General features: G+C 44.9%; 1 protein-coding gene across 1 annotated transcript; it reads right to left on the minus strand.

Annotated features, from left to right (window-relative positions):
* Nucleotides 1–1,881: 1,881 nt before the first annotated feature.
* LOC311147507 (GLIPR1-like protein 1) lies at nt 1,882–13,415 on the minus strand. Its single transcript, XM_084184258.1, has 5 exons — nt 12,991–13,415; nt 4,673–4,897; nt 4,209–4,318; nt 3,868–3,959; nt 1,882–3,592 (listed from the first exon to the last, which is right to left on the minus strand). The coding sequence occupies exons 1-5, from the start codon at nt 13,156–13,158 to the stop codon at nt 3,075–3,077; spliced, it is 1,113 nt and encodes a 370-aa protein (XP_084040384.1). The 5' UTR covers nt 13,159–13,415; the 3' UTR covers nt 1,882–3,074.
* Nucleotides 13,416–15,318: the final 1,903 nt, after the last annotated feature.

The raw sequence follows: 15,318 nt of genomic DNA on the forward strand, positions 1-15,318 counted from the left end.
ATGACGAGAGTCGAATAGATCAGTTAAAGGTAGCCTAGCTATTGCTGAGAACAGAGAGTGCTTCAGAGGAGATAAAAGGACAAATAAAAAACAGGAGCTTGTGAGAGAGAGAGAGAGAGAGAGAGAGAGAGAGAGAGAGAGAGAGAGAGAGAGAGAGAGAGAGAGAGAGAGAGAGAGAGTAGGAGAAAGAGAGAGAGAGAGAGAGAGAGAGTAGGAGAAAGAGAGAGAGAGAGTAGGAGAGAGAGAGAGAGAGAGAGTAGGAGAAAGAGTAGGAGAAAGAGAGAAGGCGAAAGAGAGAGAGAGAGAGAGAGAGAGAGAGAGAGAGAGAGAGAGAGAGAGAGAGTAGGAGAAAGAGAGAGAGAGAGTAGGAGAAAGAGAGAGAGAGAGTAGGAGAAAGAGAGAGAGAGTAGGAGAAAGAGAGAGAGAGAGAGAGCGAGAGAGAGAGAGAGAGGGCACACTAGTTAATGTCATCTCCAATCACGTCCCCACGGAGTGCCAGCCTCCCAGCTTCTCCTCCCAGTCCCAGCTAGCCAGCAGGTGGTGTCCTGCTGTCCCCTCTCACCATGCCTGACTTTGCCTGTTGTTTCAGTCACTGGGGCTCTCTGCATCCACTATTTGTGTCTGTCTGTATTGATATGTCTAGCTATATTTCATATGTAAATGTTGGCGTTGTGGTGTTCTGTGTGCGGTAGTTTTAGTGTGCAATGGTGCGTGGTATTCCCCTGTCCAGTTGATGCAGTCAGGGTTATAGAATTAGCCACCGTAACCAACTGGGAGTCTCTCTGTCTCTCTTTGAATCTCATTCATTAAAGTCCCTGTGCACACACCCATTAATACAGTATATACATGCACTTAAACAGCTGACAGGATTGGTTAACTGCCGACGTCAGTGCTCGGAGAAACCAAAAAGTGTCACATCGAATCATCTAAGGAGGACATGCATTTAGCGAGCCCGGTGATGTGACATGACATTTCAATGCCTAGGAGAGTTTTTTTTAAATCCAGTCTCTTAAAAAGCAATCTAAAATACTAAGCCAGGGAGCGAGCGAGTCCTTCAGTTCTGGGTACCTTACAAGCGGAGCCCGGGCCCCCCTCGACTAAATCTAATTTCCCTGTGAACGCTGTGGAGGCCTGAGTGTCTAAATGCACCTCCAGAAATAGCCTCACAGAGAAGTGGTGAATGAATATTTCAGTTGTGCTGCTGACTCCAAGCCATGCCAGTTGTGCTGCTGACTCCAAGCCATGCCAGTTGTGCTGCTGACTCCAAGCCATGCCAGTTGTGCTGCTGACTCCAAGCCATGCCAGTTGTGCTGCTGACTCCAAGCCATGCCAGTTGTGCTGCTGACTCCAAGCCATGCCAGTTGTGCTGCTGACTCCAAGCCATGCCAGTTGTGCTGCTGACTCCAAGCCATGCCAGTTGTGCTGCTGACTCCAAGCCATGCCAGTTGTGCTGCTGACTCCAAGCCATGCCAGTTGTGCTGCTGACTCCAAGCCATGCCAGTTGTGATGCTGACTCCAAGCCATGCCAGTTGTGCTGCTGACTCCAAGCCATGCCAGTTGTGCTGCTGACTCCAAGCCATGCCAGGTTGGACCAGATGTGTTTGGATTTGATCTCTTTTTCTCCCCAGGTGTTAACCTTTGGTTAACATGGCTTTGCACTTTTTCACCAACAACTATACCGTTCATTGCATAGGCCAACTCTGTTTTTTTTCCACTTTGTTATATATTTTACCTGCAACACACCTAACTGATAAAAATGATAAAACATTACAGAGAGAAGAGAAAGGACTATAGGAAGACACAAAGCATATTCTGAAACAGAATAACCTTTGAACACTCACATTTTGTCACGTTCGTTAACAGACGGGACGGACCAAGGCGCAGCGTGATATGCATACATGTTTATTTACGAATAAACACAACGACAAAACAATAACCAAACGATACGTGAAGTCCAAGGCAGCACAACACAACATACCTTAACACGGAACAAGATCCCACAACTAACTAGTGCCAAAAGGCTGACTAAGTATGGTCCCCAATCAGAGACAACGAGCGACAGCTGCCTCTGATTGGGAACCACCCCGGCCAACATAGAAATAGACATACTAGAACATCAACATAGAAATATACAACATAGAACATACACACCCTGACTCAACATATACGAGTCCCTTGAGTCAGGGCGTGACACATTTCTATGGAGCTAAAATACGTCATTTTGATGAGGAGCTCAAATTCGCTCATCAGGTTACTGGTTTCCATTCTTTGTGGTAGTGAGAAACATGTATTCACAGTCCAGAGGAAGGTATAGGACACATGGAAGTGTTGAGACCCAACAAGTAGAACAAACAATATTTATTATACTCTATATACAGACATTTACAGAAATATTCAATATTGACAATAGTTATGCTCCTTTAGGCTTAGGAATCACATTGATGTTTATAGAGGATGTGCCTTGCTTTAAAGGGTAGTTGCTGTTAGATTGGTCACAGGTCCTAACTGTTATTATACAACTGTTATATTACATTACATTGTATGTTCTATGCTTATTGCTAAGAAGGCATATGGCAAACTACCAACTGTAATTATTTGCCAGCAAATAATAGCTAAATAACCATCAAATTAGCTACTTTGGTTTATTCAAAATAAATCTATGCTGTATACATAATTATAAACTGGATGGTTCGAGCCCTGAATGCTGATTGGCTTACAGCCGTGGTATATCAGACCGTATACCACGGGTATGACAAAACATTTATTTTTACTGCTCTAATTATGTTGGTAACCAGTTTATAATAGCAATAAGGCACCTCTGGGGGTTTGTGATATATGATCAATATACCACGGCTAAGGACTGTATCCAGGCACTCTGCGTTGCCTCATGCATAAGTACAGCCCTTAGCTGTGGTATATTGGTCATATACCACACCCCCTCAGCCCTTATTGCTTAATTATATCACAATGTAATTCAACTTCCAGCAACGTCCAGTTCAGCTCCAGATAGTGTGTGTGTGTGTGTGTGTGTGTGTGTGTGTTTGTGTGTGAAGCCTTTTCCCTCATGCACTCCCTCACAATCCCAGTGAGATTAAAGGCATCAAGCTGGTGACCAGAAGTAGGGATGTAGAGACACTTCCTGCATTGGCCCGAGGTTCTTCCATAGTACTCTCCTTCTCCCTCTTTGTTGCTCTTTCCTCCCCCTCCCACTCCTCCTCCTTCCCCACCTCCTCCTTCCCCTCCTCCTCCTTCCCCACCTCCTCCTTCCCCTCCTCCTCCTTCCCCTCCTCCTCCTTCCACTCCTCCTCCTTCCCCTCCTCCTCCTTCCCCTCCTCCTTCCCCACCTCCTCCTTCCCCTCCTCCTCCTCCCCCTCCTCCTCCTCATCCCCAGGCTCTGTGCCTGTCTCATCTCTGTCAGCCATGGTTGGCTTAGGGGCTGATGAGTGGTCTGGTTGTGTTGATTCCAGCTCTGTGTCCTTGGTGGCGGTGGCGGTGGAGGTGGCGGTGGAGGGCTCATCAGTGCCTGGGGGAGAGCTGTCCGTTGTCTCCTTCTCTGTATCAGGCTCCTCTGAAGGCTCAGAGGCATCAGGCACTGGGGAAAACAATGATGACAAATCTAAAGCTATGTCTTAGAAACTGATTACAGGGTCCCTAGCCCAATCAATATTCGCAAAGAGGGGATATCATGATCAACCACAATTGGCTCGACACTGAGGTCAGGTTGGAGAGGATGAGATTTGACATCTGTGTGTTTTCCAAGACACTGGAGCGAGATAATGAGGTAAAATATATGTGGGGGAGGGAGGGGGGGGCATGCAGGTGGAGTTGCGGGCAGAGTTGCGTGATTGACATGTGCTGAATTCATACCACAGAGGTTCTGAACACATCGCGGCAGGTTGTCTGGACACTTGGAGCACCTTTCACCTTCCTCATAGGGTTTCTCATCATTAAAGTTACCTCTGAAATGCAAATAACATAGGTCAGTGGTCACTCCGTCAGGGCTGTTAGTCAGGGACCAACCCTAACCCTGACCCTAACCCTAACCCCAGAATGGTATTACAATGTCTCTTCAGCTGTAATGCTAACCCTAACCCTAACGCAATCAGTGAAATGCAATAGTAAGGATTGATTATGTTAACTGAACGTGTAAGTGTAGAAATAGGAGATAAATGTGGAATTCAGTCCATGTTCTCTGGTAACATACTTACGCTGGGTAATAATTGCAGACTAGGAAGGTGACTTTCTCAAAAGACAGCCCCTCCATGGTATCACAGCGATGAGTAGCACAGCCGACAGAGTGAGAGTCCGCCCACACCATCTGAAACATCCCCAGCAGTCTTGTTACAACGTCTTCATCTTCATCATAATCGTCATCATCACCATCACCAACATCACTATCCTCATTACCATCATCATCATCACCATCCTCATCACCATCATCATCATCATCATCAATATCATCATCATCACCATCCTCATCACCATCATCACAATCATCACCATCAACAGCACCATCACCATCATCATCATCACCATCATATTCACCCACCATCACAGGGATTATACACACAGGAGTAAAGACATAAAGGAATATTCAACCTGTCACAGTTATAGTAATGTGTTATAAGAAGTGTATTCTTATAAGTAACTAGTATCTCCCTGTGTCACTCACCTGAGTGTAGTGTCCACACATCTTGTCATCCTGGCAGCTGTTGTTGTTGTAGTCGTAGTCTAGGTGCTCCAGGAACCACTTCTCCATGGCAATGTTGGGGTCAAAGGGTCCGTTGGACACAAACAGGTTCTCTCCCGTGTTCAGCTCCTCTAGATCCGGGTTGTGCTCCCATGTACACTTCACAGCATAGCCCTCAGCTACGATCTTCAGCTTCTCATCCCATTTCTGAAGGGGAAAAAGAGACAAACCATCGTATTATACAACCAGTAATCTGTTTGAATGCGACCTGTAATCTGTACAGATGTAGTGCTGCAGAATGAGCGACAGAGGGAGATATTAACCAACATTGAGGACCAAAACAGAACTCTGTATGTAGCCTGCTATGCACTCTCTTATATTAGTGTTTCAATAGTGTACAACTTCAAACTACTTCAAATTAATCATACTATTCAGCATATCCACCACATTGCAAGTAAGTTTGATCCTAAAATCACATCTGTCCTATTATTCTGATTCTAAAAAGGGAAAAATGAATCTTTGCAAGTGGCATCCTAAAACCAACAGCTGTGATCCTAGCTCTACCCTTATCTAAATACCAAACATTCAGGGTTGATATAAGATAGCACAGCACTAGCAGATTGTATTACAAGAGGTATGCTTATGAAAACATCAGTGGAGTTTGGAGATCAGACACTCTATTGCTAATGGTTTTGAATTTAGCTATTTATTTATTTGATGTATTGTGCCAATGTATACTACCCTAATATTTGAGCAATTCCTGACCCGGACACCCACCAGTTGACATTGGTATTTCCTTCTAATACTGCCTGGAAGAAGAGGAATTTCCTTCTTCACTATTGAAATGTTAATATTGCAAACCAATAAGGGAGGGTTTGTTATATTAACATTGGCGGAAGACAGACCATGATTATCTATGTCTAAAATTATCTTTATCCCCTTTAACTTTAGACATAAACCATACTGTACATTACATTACATTAGTCACACCAACATTCCCATGTAAACCAAATACAGCGTCTTCCACATTTTTGTTACATTACAGCCTTATTCTAAAATTGATTCAATTGTTTTTTCCCCTCAGTCTACACACAATACCCCATAATGACAAAACAAAAACAGGTTTTTATAAATGTTTGCAATTATTTTATTTTTTTAACCCTGAGCCTTTACTCAGTACTTTCTTGAAGCACCTTTGGCAGCAATTACAGCATCGAGTCTTCTTGGGTATGATGCTACAAGCTCGGCACACTTGTATTTGGGGAGTTTCTCCCATTCTTCTCTGCAGATCCTCTCAAGCTCTGTCAGGTTGGATGGGGAGCGTTGATGCACAGGTATTTTCAGGTCTCTCCAGAGATGTTCGATCGGGTTCAAGTCCAGGCTCTGGCTGGGCCACTCAAGGACATTCAAAGACTTGTCCCGAAGCCACTCCTGCCTTGTCTTGACTGTGTGCTTAGGGTCGTCTGCTAAATGACCTAAATGTAAATGTTGTCCTGTTGGAAGGTGAACCTTCGCTCCAGTCTGAGGTCCTGGGCACTCCGGAACAGGTTTTCATCAAGGATCTCTCTGTACTTTGCTCCGTTCATCTTTCCCTCGATCCTGACTAGTCTCCCAGTCCCTGCCGCTGAATAACATCCCCACAGCATGATGCTGCCACCACCATGCTTCACCGTAGGGATGGTGCCAGGTTTCCTCCAGATGTGACTCTTGGCATTCAGGCCAAAGAGTTCAATCTAGGTTTCATCAGACCAGAGAATCTTGTTTCTTTAGTCTTTAGCTGGCTTTTTTGCAAAATCCAAGTGGGCTGTCATGTGCCTTTTACTGAGGAGTGGCTTCTGTCTGGCCACTCTACCATAAAGGCCTGATTGGTGGAGTGCTGCTGTCATGACTTCCTCCGAAGCTGCCTCCTCTCCTTGTTCGGGCAGGCTTCGGCGTTCGTCGTCACCGGCCTTCTAGCCACTGCCGCATCACATCTCATCATTCCATTTGTTTTGTCTTGTCTATTACACACACCTGGTTCATATCCCCTCATTAGTACTTGTATAAGTGTTCCCTCTGCACCCTTGTCCTTGTGGGTGATTGTTTAATGTGAGGAGAGCAGCTCGGTTGAGCTCTGTGTATTTTGTATTGCCGGGTATATTTTTCCCTGTGTGCCTGTTTTGTTCCAGTGCGCCTGTTTTGCGCACTGGACTGTTTGACACTATTCTGTGTAACTCTGTATTCCGGAATAAACTCTTTATTCTGTGATTTACCCTCCTGCGCCTGACTCCTTCAAATCACTCATCACAGAATCACCCACCCGCTATGGAGTCAGCGGGAGAGGAGCGCATGCCTGGAGTCGTGGCACGGGTCCAGGAGCATTTGACGATGCTAGCCAGCTTGGGAGAAGCGATGGATCGGGTTCTCCAGGCCATCCAACGCCTGGAGAGGAGAGGACCCGATCTGCCGAGACCAGCTGGGCGACCGGATCCAGCCATCCACACCCCAGCACCCAGAGGGATCCAGATATCCCGACCACAGGATTTCGACAGGACAGCTGCTCTCTGCCAGGGATTCCTCCTCCAACCCTTCTATTCCAAGATCAGCCCGGCCCCATCGGAGCGGGAGAGGGTGTCCGCCCTCATCTCCTGCCTCTCGGGGAAAGCCCTGGAGTGGGCCAACGCGGTCTGGAATGAAGGATGAGCTGCGTTGGACAACTACGGGGAGTTTGCTCGCCTCTTTCGGGCTGTCTTCGATCACCTGCCCGAGGGTCGAGAGGCAGGCGAGCGGCTGGTCCACCTGAGGCAGGGGACGAGAAACCACGCAGGACTTCGCCCTGGAGTTCCCGACTTTAGCAGCTGGGTCCGAGTGGAACGAGCGGGCCCTCATCGACCACTTCCGGTGCCATCTGCGGGAGGACGTCCAAAGGGAGCTAGCCTGCCGGGACACCATGTTATCCTTCAATCAACTGGTGGACATGACCATCTGCTTGGACAATCTGCTGGCGGCCAGAGGATGTCCTGGAGGGGTTCTGCCCATTCCAACCCCTCCCGACTCGGATCACGAGCTTATGGAGCTGCGTGGAGCGGCGATCCGAGAGAGCGGAGGACGACAGCGCCGGTGTCACTCTGGTGGCATGAGAGGACATTTCACCGCACAATGTCGTCAGCGTTCTTTTGGGTCTGGAGGCGGCAGGCAGGGCACTCTCACGTCACCCCAGGTATCGAACACCACACTCGTTCAGAGCCCTCTGCTGCGCACTGTATCCTACCCATCCACTTTCCTGATTACATTGTAGTTCCCCAGTGTAAGGCTCTAGTCGATTCAGGCGCAGCTGGGAATTTTATGGACAGGTCATTTTCACACAGCCTAGGCATTTCATTGGTTCCCCTATCAATTCCACTCCCCATCAGAGCACTTGACAGTCGACCATTAGGGTATGGGTTTGTTAGGGAAGTTACAGCACCAGTCACTATGGTTACCCACGAGACTCATCGCGAGCAAGTCTTTTTTTTATTATTGAGTCTCCTGCTTTCCCTGTAGTATTAGGTATTCCTTGGTTAGCACTCCACAACCCTACCTTTTCATGGCCGCAGAGGGTTCTCACGGGCTGGTTGCGAGAGCGTCAGGGTAGGTGTCTCTGTGTTTCCGTTGGTGCAACCACGGTGGAGAGTCCAGACAGTACCTCCACCGTGCGCATTCCCCCCGAATACCTCAATTTGGCGCACGCATCTTCCAAAACGCAGGCGACCAAGTTACCACCTCATCGGGCGGGGGATTGCGCGATAAACCTCCGGGTAGACGCTGTGCCTCCCAGGAGTCATGTGTATCCCGTCACAGGCTGAAATGGAGGCTATGGAGACATACGTCACCGAGTCCCTGCGCCAGTGATTTATACGTCCCGCCTCCTCAAGTTAATTTTTTGTGAAGAAGAAAGACGGCGGTTTGCGCCCTTGCATTGATTATTGATCACTGAACAAGGAGACGATACGATTTAGTTATCGTCTCCCCCTCATTCCTTCGGTGATCGAGTCAATGCATGGGGCGCGCTTCTTCACCAAATTAGATCTCCGGAGTGCTTACAACCTGGTTCGTGTCCGAGAGGGGGATGAGTGGAAGACAGCATTCAGCACAACCACGGGGCATTATGAATACCTGGTGATGCTTTACAGTTTGATGAATGCTCCATCCGTCCTCCTTTTTTGGTACCCTTCCCCAGATCTGTGCCTCGACACAATCCTGTCTCGGAGCTCTACAGACAATTCCTTCAACCTCATGGCTTGGTTTTTGCTCTGACATGCACTGTCAACTGTGGGACCTTATTTAGACAGGCGTGTGCCTTTCCAAATCATGTCCAATCTTTTGAATTTATTACAGGTGGACTCCAATCAAGTTGCAGAAACATCTCAATGACGATCAATCGAAACAGGATGCACCTGAGCTCAATTTTGAGTCTCATAGCAAAGGGTCTGAATAAAATAAAATAAATGTGTATTCGTCACATACACGTGTTTAGCAGATGTTATTGCGGGTGTAGCGAAATACTTGTGCTTCTAGCGCCGACAGTGCAGTAATATCTAACAAGTAATATCTAACAATTTCACAACATATACCCAATACACACAAATCTAAGTAAGGAATGGAATTATGAAAAAATACATATATGGACGACCAATGACAGAGTGGCATGGACTTAGATACAGTAGAATAATATAGAATACAATATATACATATGAGATGAGTAATGCAAGATATGTAAACATTATTAAAGTGACTAGTGTTCCATTTCTTAAAGTGGCCAGTGATTTCTAGTCTATGTCTATAGGCAGCAGCCTCTAATGTGCTAGTGATGGCTATTTGATGCACCTGTACTGACCTCGCCTTCTGGATGATAGCGGGGTGAACAGGCAGTGGCTCGGGTGGTTGATGTCCTTGATGATCTTTTTGGCCTTCCTGTGACATTGGGTGCTGTAGGTGTCCTGGAGGGCGGGTAGTTTGCCCCCGGTAATGAGTTGGACAGACCGCACCACCCTCTGGAGAGCCCTGCGGTTGCGGGCAGTGCAGTTGCCATACCAGGCGGTGATACAGCCCGACAGGATGCTCTCAATTATGCATCTGTAAAAGTTTGTGAGGGTTTTAGGTGCCATGCCAAATTTCTTCAGCCTCCTGAGGTTGAAGGCTCTGCTGCGCCTTCTTCACCACACTGTCTGTGTGGGTGGACCATTTCAGTTTGTCAGTGATGTGTACGCCAAGGAACTTGAAGCTTTCCACCTTCTCCACTGCGGTCCTGTCGATGTGGATAGGGGGGTGCACCCTCTGCTGTTTCCTGAAGTCCACGATCATCTCCTTATGTAAATTCGGTTTTTATTTTAATTTTATTTAATTTTTTGCAATCATTTCTAAAAACCTGTTTTCGCTTTGTCATTATGGGGTATTATGTGTAGATTGATGAAGATAAAAAAAATAAAAAAATTAGAATAAGGCTGTAACGTAACAAAATGTGGCAAAAGTCAACGGGTCTGAATACTTTCCGAATGCACTGTATTCCTTTTTATGATCCTTCCTTATTAAATCAAACTTTTACTAAGGAACTTATAAGGAATCTTTCAGTAATACAGGTATTAGTGGTTGAGGAATGTTAACTTATCCCACATAGTTTCAGTTCAATTCCTATTCAAGTATTGTAATGAGCAAGAGGATGAGATTGCACTTGGCAGATAAGGCTTGATCTTGATTTAGCTCACCAAATGTTATGGTGATAATTGGTTTGAATAAATGCAGAGATGCAGTATTGTACGAGTATTGTACGAACACGTTTTGTCTTTGTATCATGACCTGTCCAGACAGAGCGATCCAGTGTGGAGTCAAGTGAAGTTCAGCTTATTTGTCCAGTCACCCCATGACTCTAAACAAACAGGGGACTTGTGTTGGAGGCCGGGGAAACTAGTTGAAATTCCACAACATCTTGCGTCCTAGCCTCAGGACATCAGATCTCCTCCTCTCTGAGCTGTACATTTTTGCCATGCTTCAGCCAGAGAAAACAAAGGCGTCCCCCAGACCATCTGGTCAGCATTAGATGCTGTGTCTTGTACACATAAAATCAAGGACATTCCACATGGGGTGTGACTCTGCAGATGAAATCTGACTCAATCAATTGATCACCAGGTAGTGACGTAGAAACCTGTGATATATGAGTCAATGACATATGGCTATGTTTTGAAACTTCCATTAAAATTCCATTGAATCTTCCATAACAATACAAATAAAAAGTTATATTAATTTCTCGTTTCAAATAGGTATGTTCTGTTTCTTCCTGTATACTCCACATTATCTGTCTTTCTCAAGGTAATTGATTACTGTGATGTTTAACAGACATTCCTGTCCCAGGACATCTAATGAACTGTCATTCACAGAAGGTAAGGATGAAGCAATGCTTAACAGTAAGTTACTGTTTAACTGTTAGAATGTTGCGGTTTTGTTGGTCATGATGACTCATGATTCCACTCAAATGCCATTAATGCTTTAATGTTATGAATGAATGATATTAATGAATGATATGAACCCATTCACTCTGCATTCTCAGTCCAGTTTAGTGAAACCGTCATGAACATGAAACACAGAGACAGGCAGAGACCTATCCCTGGGACTGTCAGATAGCAACTTTAGTGTGCACATTCCACAGTGTGCACACTCACACACACACACTCACTCCCATGCATTGCACAACGCTAGACTCAACTCTGAACACCCACTCACTCAGTCACGGTGGGGTGAATCAGCACAGAAATGCACTGAGGCACGGACAGGCTCTATCAGCAAAGTTATTAACTTAACTCTGGATGTCGACAAAAGTTTTGTCTTGGGATTACGTCTGTAATTTATATGCTGATTTAACCACGGGGCAGAGCTGTTTTTGTCAAATTTATAGGATGGTAAGATTGGTGGTGGGAAAAGTACCCAATTGTCATTGAGTAAAAGTAAAGATACCTTAATAGAAAATGACTCAAGTAAAAGTGAAAGTCACCCAGTAAAATACTACTTCAGTAAAAGTATTTGGTTTTAAATATACTTAAGGATCAAAAGTAAATGTAATTGCTAAAATATACTTAAGTATCAAAAGTAAAAGCAAAAGTATAAATAATTTCAAATTCCTTATATTAAGCAAACCAGACGGTACAATTTTTGTGTTTTTATTTATTTACGGATAGCTCTAACACTCAGACATAATTTACAAAGAAAGCATTTGTGTTTAGTGAGTCCACCAGATCAGAGGCAGTAGAGATAACCAGGGATGTTTTCTTGATAAGTGTGTGAATTGGACCATTTTCCTTTCCTGCTAAGCATTCAAAATGTAACAAGTACTTTTGTGTGTCAGGGGAAAAGTATAGAGTAAAAAGTACATTATTTTCTTTAGGAATGTAGTGAAGTAAAAGTAAAGTTGTAAAAAAACAACATAAAAAGCAAAGTACAGATATCCCAAAAAACTACTTAAGTAGTACTTTAAAGTAGTTTTACTTAAGTACTTTACACCACTGGATAATATGTATAATACATCTTCTGCAGCACTGTTTATTCTTATTTTTTTATTTGACCTTTATTTAACTAGGCAAGTCAGTTAAGAACAAATTCTTATTTACAATGACGGCCTACCCCGGCCAAACCCGGACGACGCTGGGCCAATTGTGCGCCGACCTATGGGACTCCCAATCACGGCCGGTTGTGATACAGCCTGGAATCGTCTGTAGTGACGCCTCAAGCACTGAGATGCAGTGCCTTAGACCACTGCGCCACTCGGATTTAGTGACTAAAGCTGTGATTTTTCTGTGGTAAAGGTTTTTGTCATTTATGACATGATGATATCATGTCAAAGCAATGGTTATGATACTGTAGATGCAGGCAGAGTTCAGTTTTGATACAAGACTGTTTTAAAGTTGAATACTAACAGATATTTTAAGTTACTGAAGCACTCATTTCATGTTCAATACTGAACAACTGGCAGCATTGCACAAAAATAAATATAAATCCAAAACCTGCCGCCAAAACAATATCAATTGTAATACAGATTAACCCCATGAGAGCAACGAGTACCAGTAACCACACCAGGTGACAGCAGTCAAAACAGGGGTAAACTCAATCAATCCCAACAGCCATACAGTAGTAATCCCAATATCCAAGAAGCTCATCACCACAAAGGGTTAAAACATATTATTTCCACCTATTATGATGCAGAGGTGGCCAGACTGAACCCATCCTGCAGCGGACAGGTAGAGATGCAGGCAGAGATAACCGCCTATCCGTCCTCCCAGTCATGCAGCCCTTACCACTTTACGCATGTAGGTGGCATTGGGCACCACCTGGCCACGGTAGCTGTTGTGCAGCTCCACGAGGGTCTCTGTGTCTTCCTCGCTCAGCTGGCAGGAGGCTGGACACAGGGTGACGATGACATACAGTCCCACCAGGCCAGCCCAGAGAGCTGTCCGCCTGAGCATGTCTAGGCAGTGGAGTCCTCTCTTTCTCTCTCTCAAGGGTTACTTCAGATGTCTGCCGGTGTCAGAGGGTGTTGCTGTATGTGTGTTTACAGGGTGTAGATCTGTGTTCTGTGAGTATGTGTATGTGTGTGTATGTATGTGTGTGTGAAAATCTTTCTCTAGGTTAATGTACTTGTGTGTGTACTTATATGTGTATGTGTGTATAGTGTGTGTATAGTGTGTGCTCCAGCTGCTCTGTCTCCTCTCCTCTTGGATCTGAGGCTGGAGATAGAGGGAGAGGCTCCACCCCACTCTCCACAGGAGAACCCCCACACCACCCTCACCCTCACTAGGTCACATTACACACTGCTCTGACTGGTACGCACCGACACCACCCGAAAACAATCGCCCTATTCTTGCGAATCTGGTGTGATTTCAGGCTGGATACAGACACAGATCGAGAAACATTGAGATACAGATACTGTTCATATCTCTGACTCACACTCAGTTGGCCTTAACTCTGTGCTCATCTGCTCTCAACACTGAATCAGGACACAGATTTCCCCATAGTGCACCGGACAGGAAAGATCTTAAATCTAAACATGGGATGAGTGAGCAGCATCAGGCAGTTGACCTATGTTGTGTTGTATCTCACCCCAGTGTCATATTTACTTTCATTCTCCTTCCGTTACAGCTCTTCATAACAGAGGAATTTCCACAGTTGATAAAGAATGTAATGTGATCCTATGCTTTGGGTTGGGTAGGACGTGATACACTTGGCACATACACATCTCTGTATCATCAACATTTTGGTAGATACCAGACTCTTTTCTGCATTCAGATTTGAATTTAATTTCCAGGAATGCATTTCTTATGACAATCAAATTAAATAAATACTTATTAACATTAGGGACACTCCTAAATCCTGAATTGCAATGGGATTTCATGATTTCAGTTATGACAAATGTAGCAAACAAAGCAGTTTCCCCAGCCCATAATTCATATAATCCTGCTGGAACCGGGGAATGTCTCATTGCTCACCCCAGGGTGTTTTTACATGGGGCCTTTATAAGGTTCAGGGCAGTACATTCAGCACACTGAGACCCTTCCATACATTATCTCAATACTATTTCATGAAAACATACCCAGTATGAGTCTTTGAGAGCCAGGGATTTGCACTGCAGAAAAACAACAGATCTGAGCATGTGATGTTTGCTGTCATTCATTCTAGTGGTTGACATTCCATTAATGAATTACATATGAGGTATCAGTCATATTGGAGTGTTCACAGGAAAGTGGTTAGTTTCTTTTTAGCATCACTAGAGCCATAGAGGGTGTGGACCTCTCAGCTCCTTAAAACTTCATTAGTCCAGAGAAGTGGGGCCAAGTCCCTCACACACACATAGCAACCAAACACTCCAGCTGTCAATGGTCAGTAGCTCAATATGCACAGGTCTGCAGAATGAACTGAAAGCTGAGACCTGATAAGCTGATCCTGGACCCTCCCCAAAAGCCCTTCTCCAGAATGTGCTCCATGACTGTAATGCCACAGGGAGCACAAATATTAGAGCCGTTCTGAGAAACCTTGCCTGAGAGAAAAGCTTGCAAAACAACTATGACTTACTTACAGGAAATGTACAATATTACTACCAGCTGAGAAGAGGATTGCATCATTTTATTACGTTACCCTCCACAGAAAGGATCTCTCCGTAATGTGCTGTATCTCAAATACACACCCTGGTGTCCCTCCCTCTCCATACAATGTGTTTATGTGCTTTAGCAGCTTTATGGACATGGGAGTTTAGGAAGAAAATGTTTTTCTCACACATTAAGTAGATTCATGCACAGGCAGTAATGTTCAGTGTAAGGAGTGAGGGAGTAATTCATGAGGACTGGTCCATTGATACGCCCTAGCTGTCCTGCCATAGTGGAAGAGCCATTTCTCCCTGGCTAAGCAAGAGCAGAAACCACCACTCGTTAATCAGAGCCACATCTGAATTAATCCAAATCAGATACAGTGATGGAACACAACAACAACATGTCAAGAACTCACATTTAGCTTGTTTTGCTCTGCCATAATCTTACCTGTTATCTTTCATGCAGGGCTAAAGGATGAATCGACTAGGCCTTTCTGAATCCTGGTTGTTTCTTATCAGCTAGTGTTTTTCTAGGACACAGCTA

This window comes from Coregonus lavaretus (assembly GCF_964263955.1).
Source record: "Coregonus lavaretus genome assembly, chromosome: 20".
Lineage (NCBI taxonomy): Eukaryota > Metazoa > Chordata > Actinopteri > Salmoniformes > Salmonidae > Coregonus > Coregonus lavaretus.

Excerpts from the sequence above, each read along its gene's own strand:
- LOC311147507 (XM_084184258.1), bottom strand. The coding sequence starts at position 13,158 with ATGCTCAGGCGGACAGCTCTCTGGGCTGGCCTGGTGGGACTGTATGTC. Across the intron at positions 4,319-4,672 it reads TGTGTGGACACTACACTCAG|ATGGTGTGGGCGGACTCTCA; the intron begins GTGAGTGACACA and ends GGGATGTTTCAG. Across the intron at positions 3,960-4,208 it reads GTCTGCAATTATTACCCAGC|AGGTAACTTTAATGATGAGA; the intron begins GTAAGTATGTTA and ends TTTGCATTTCAG.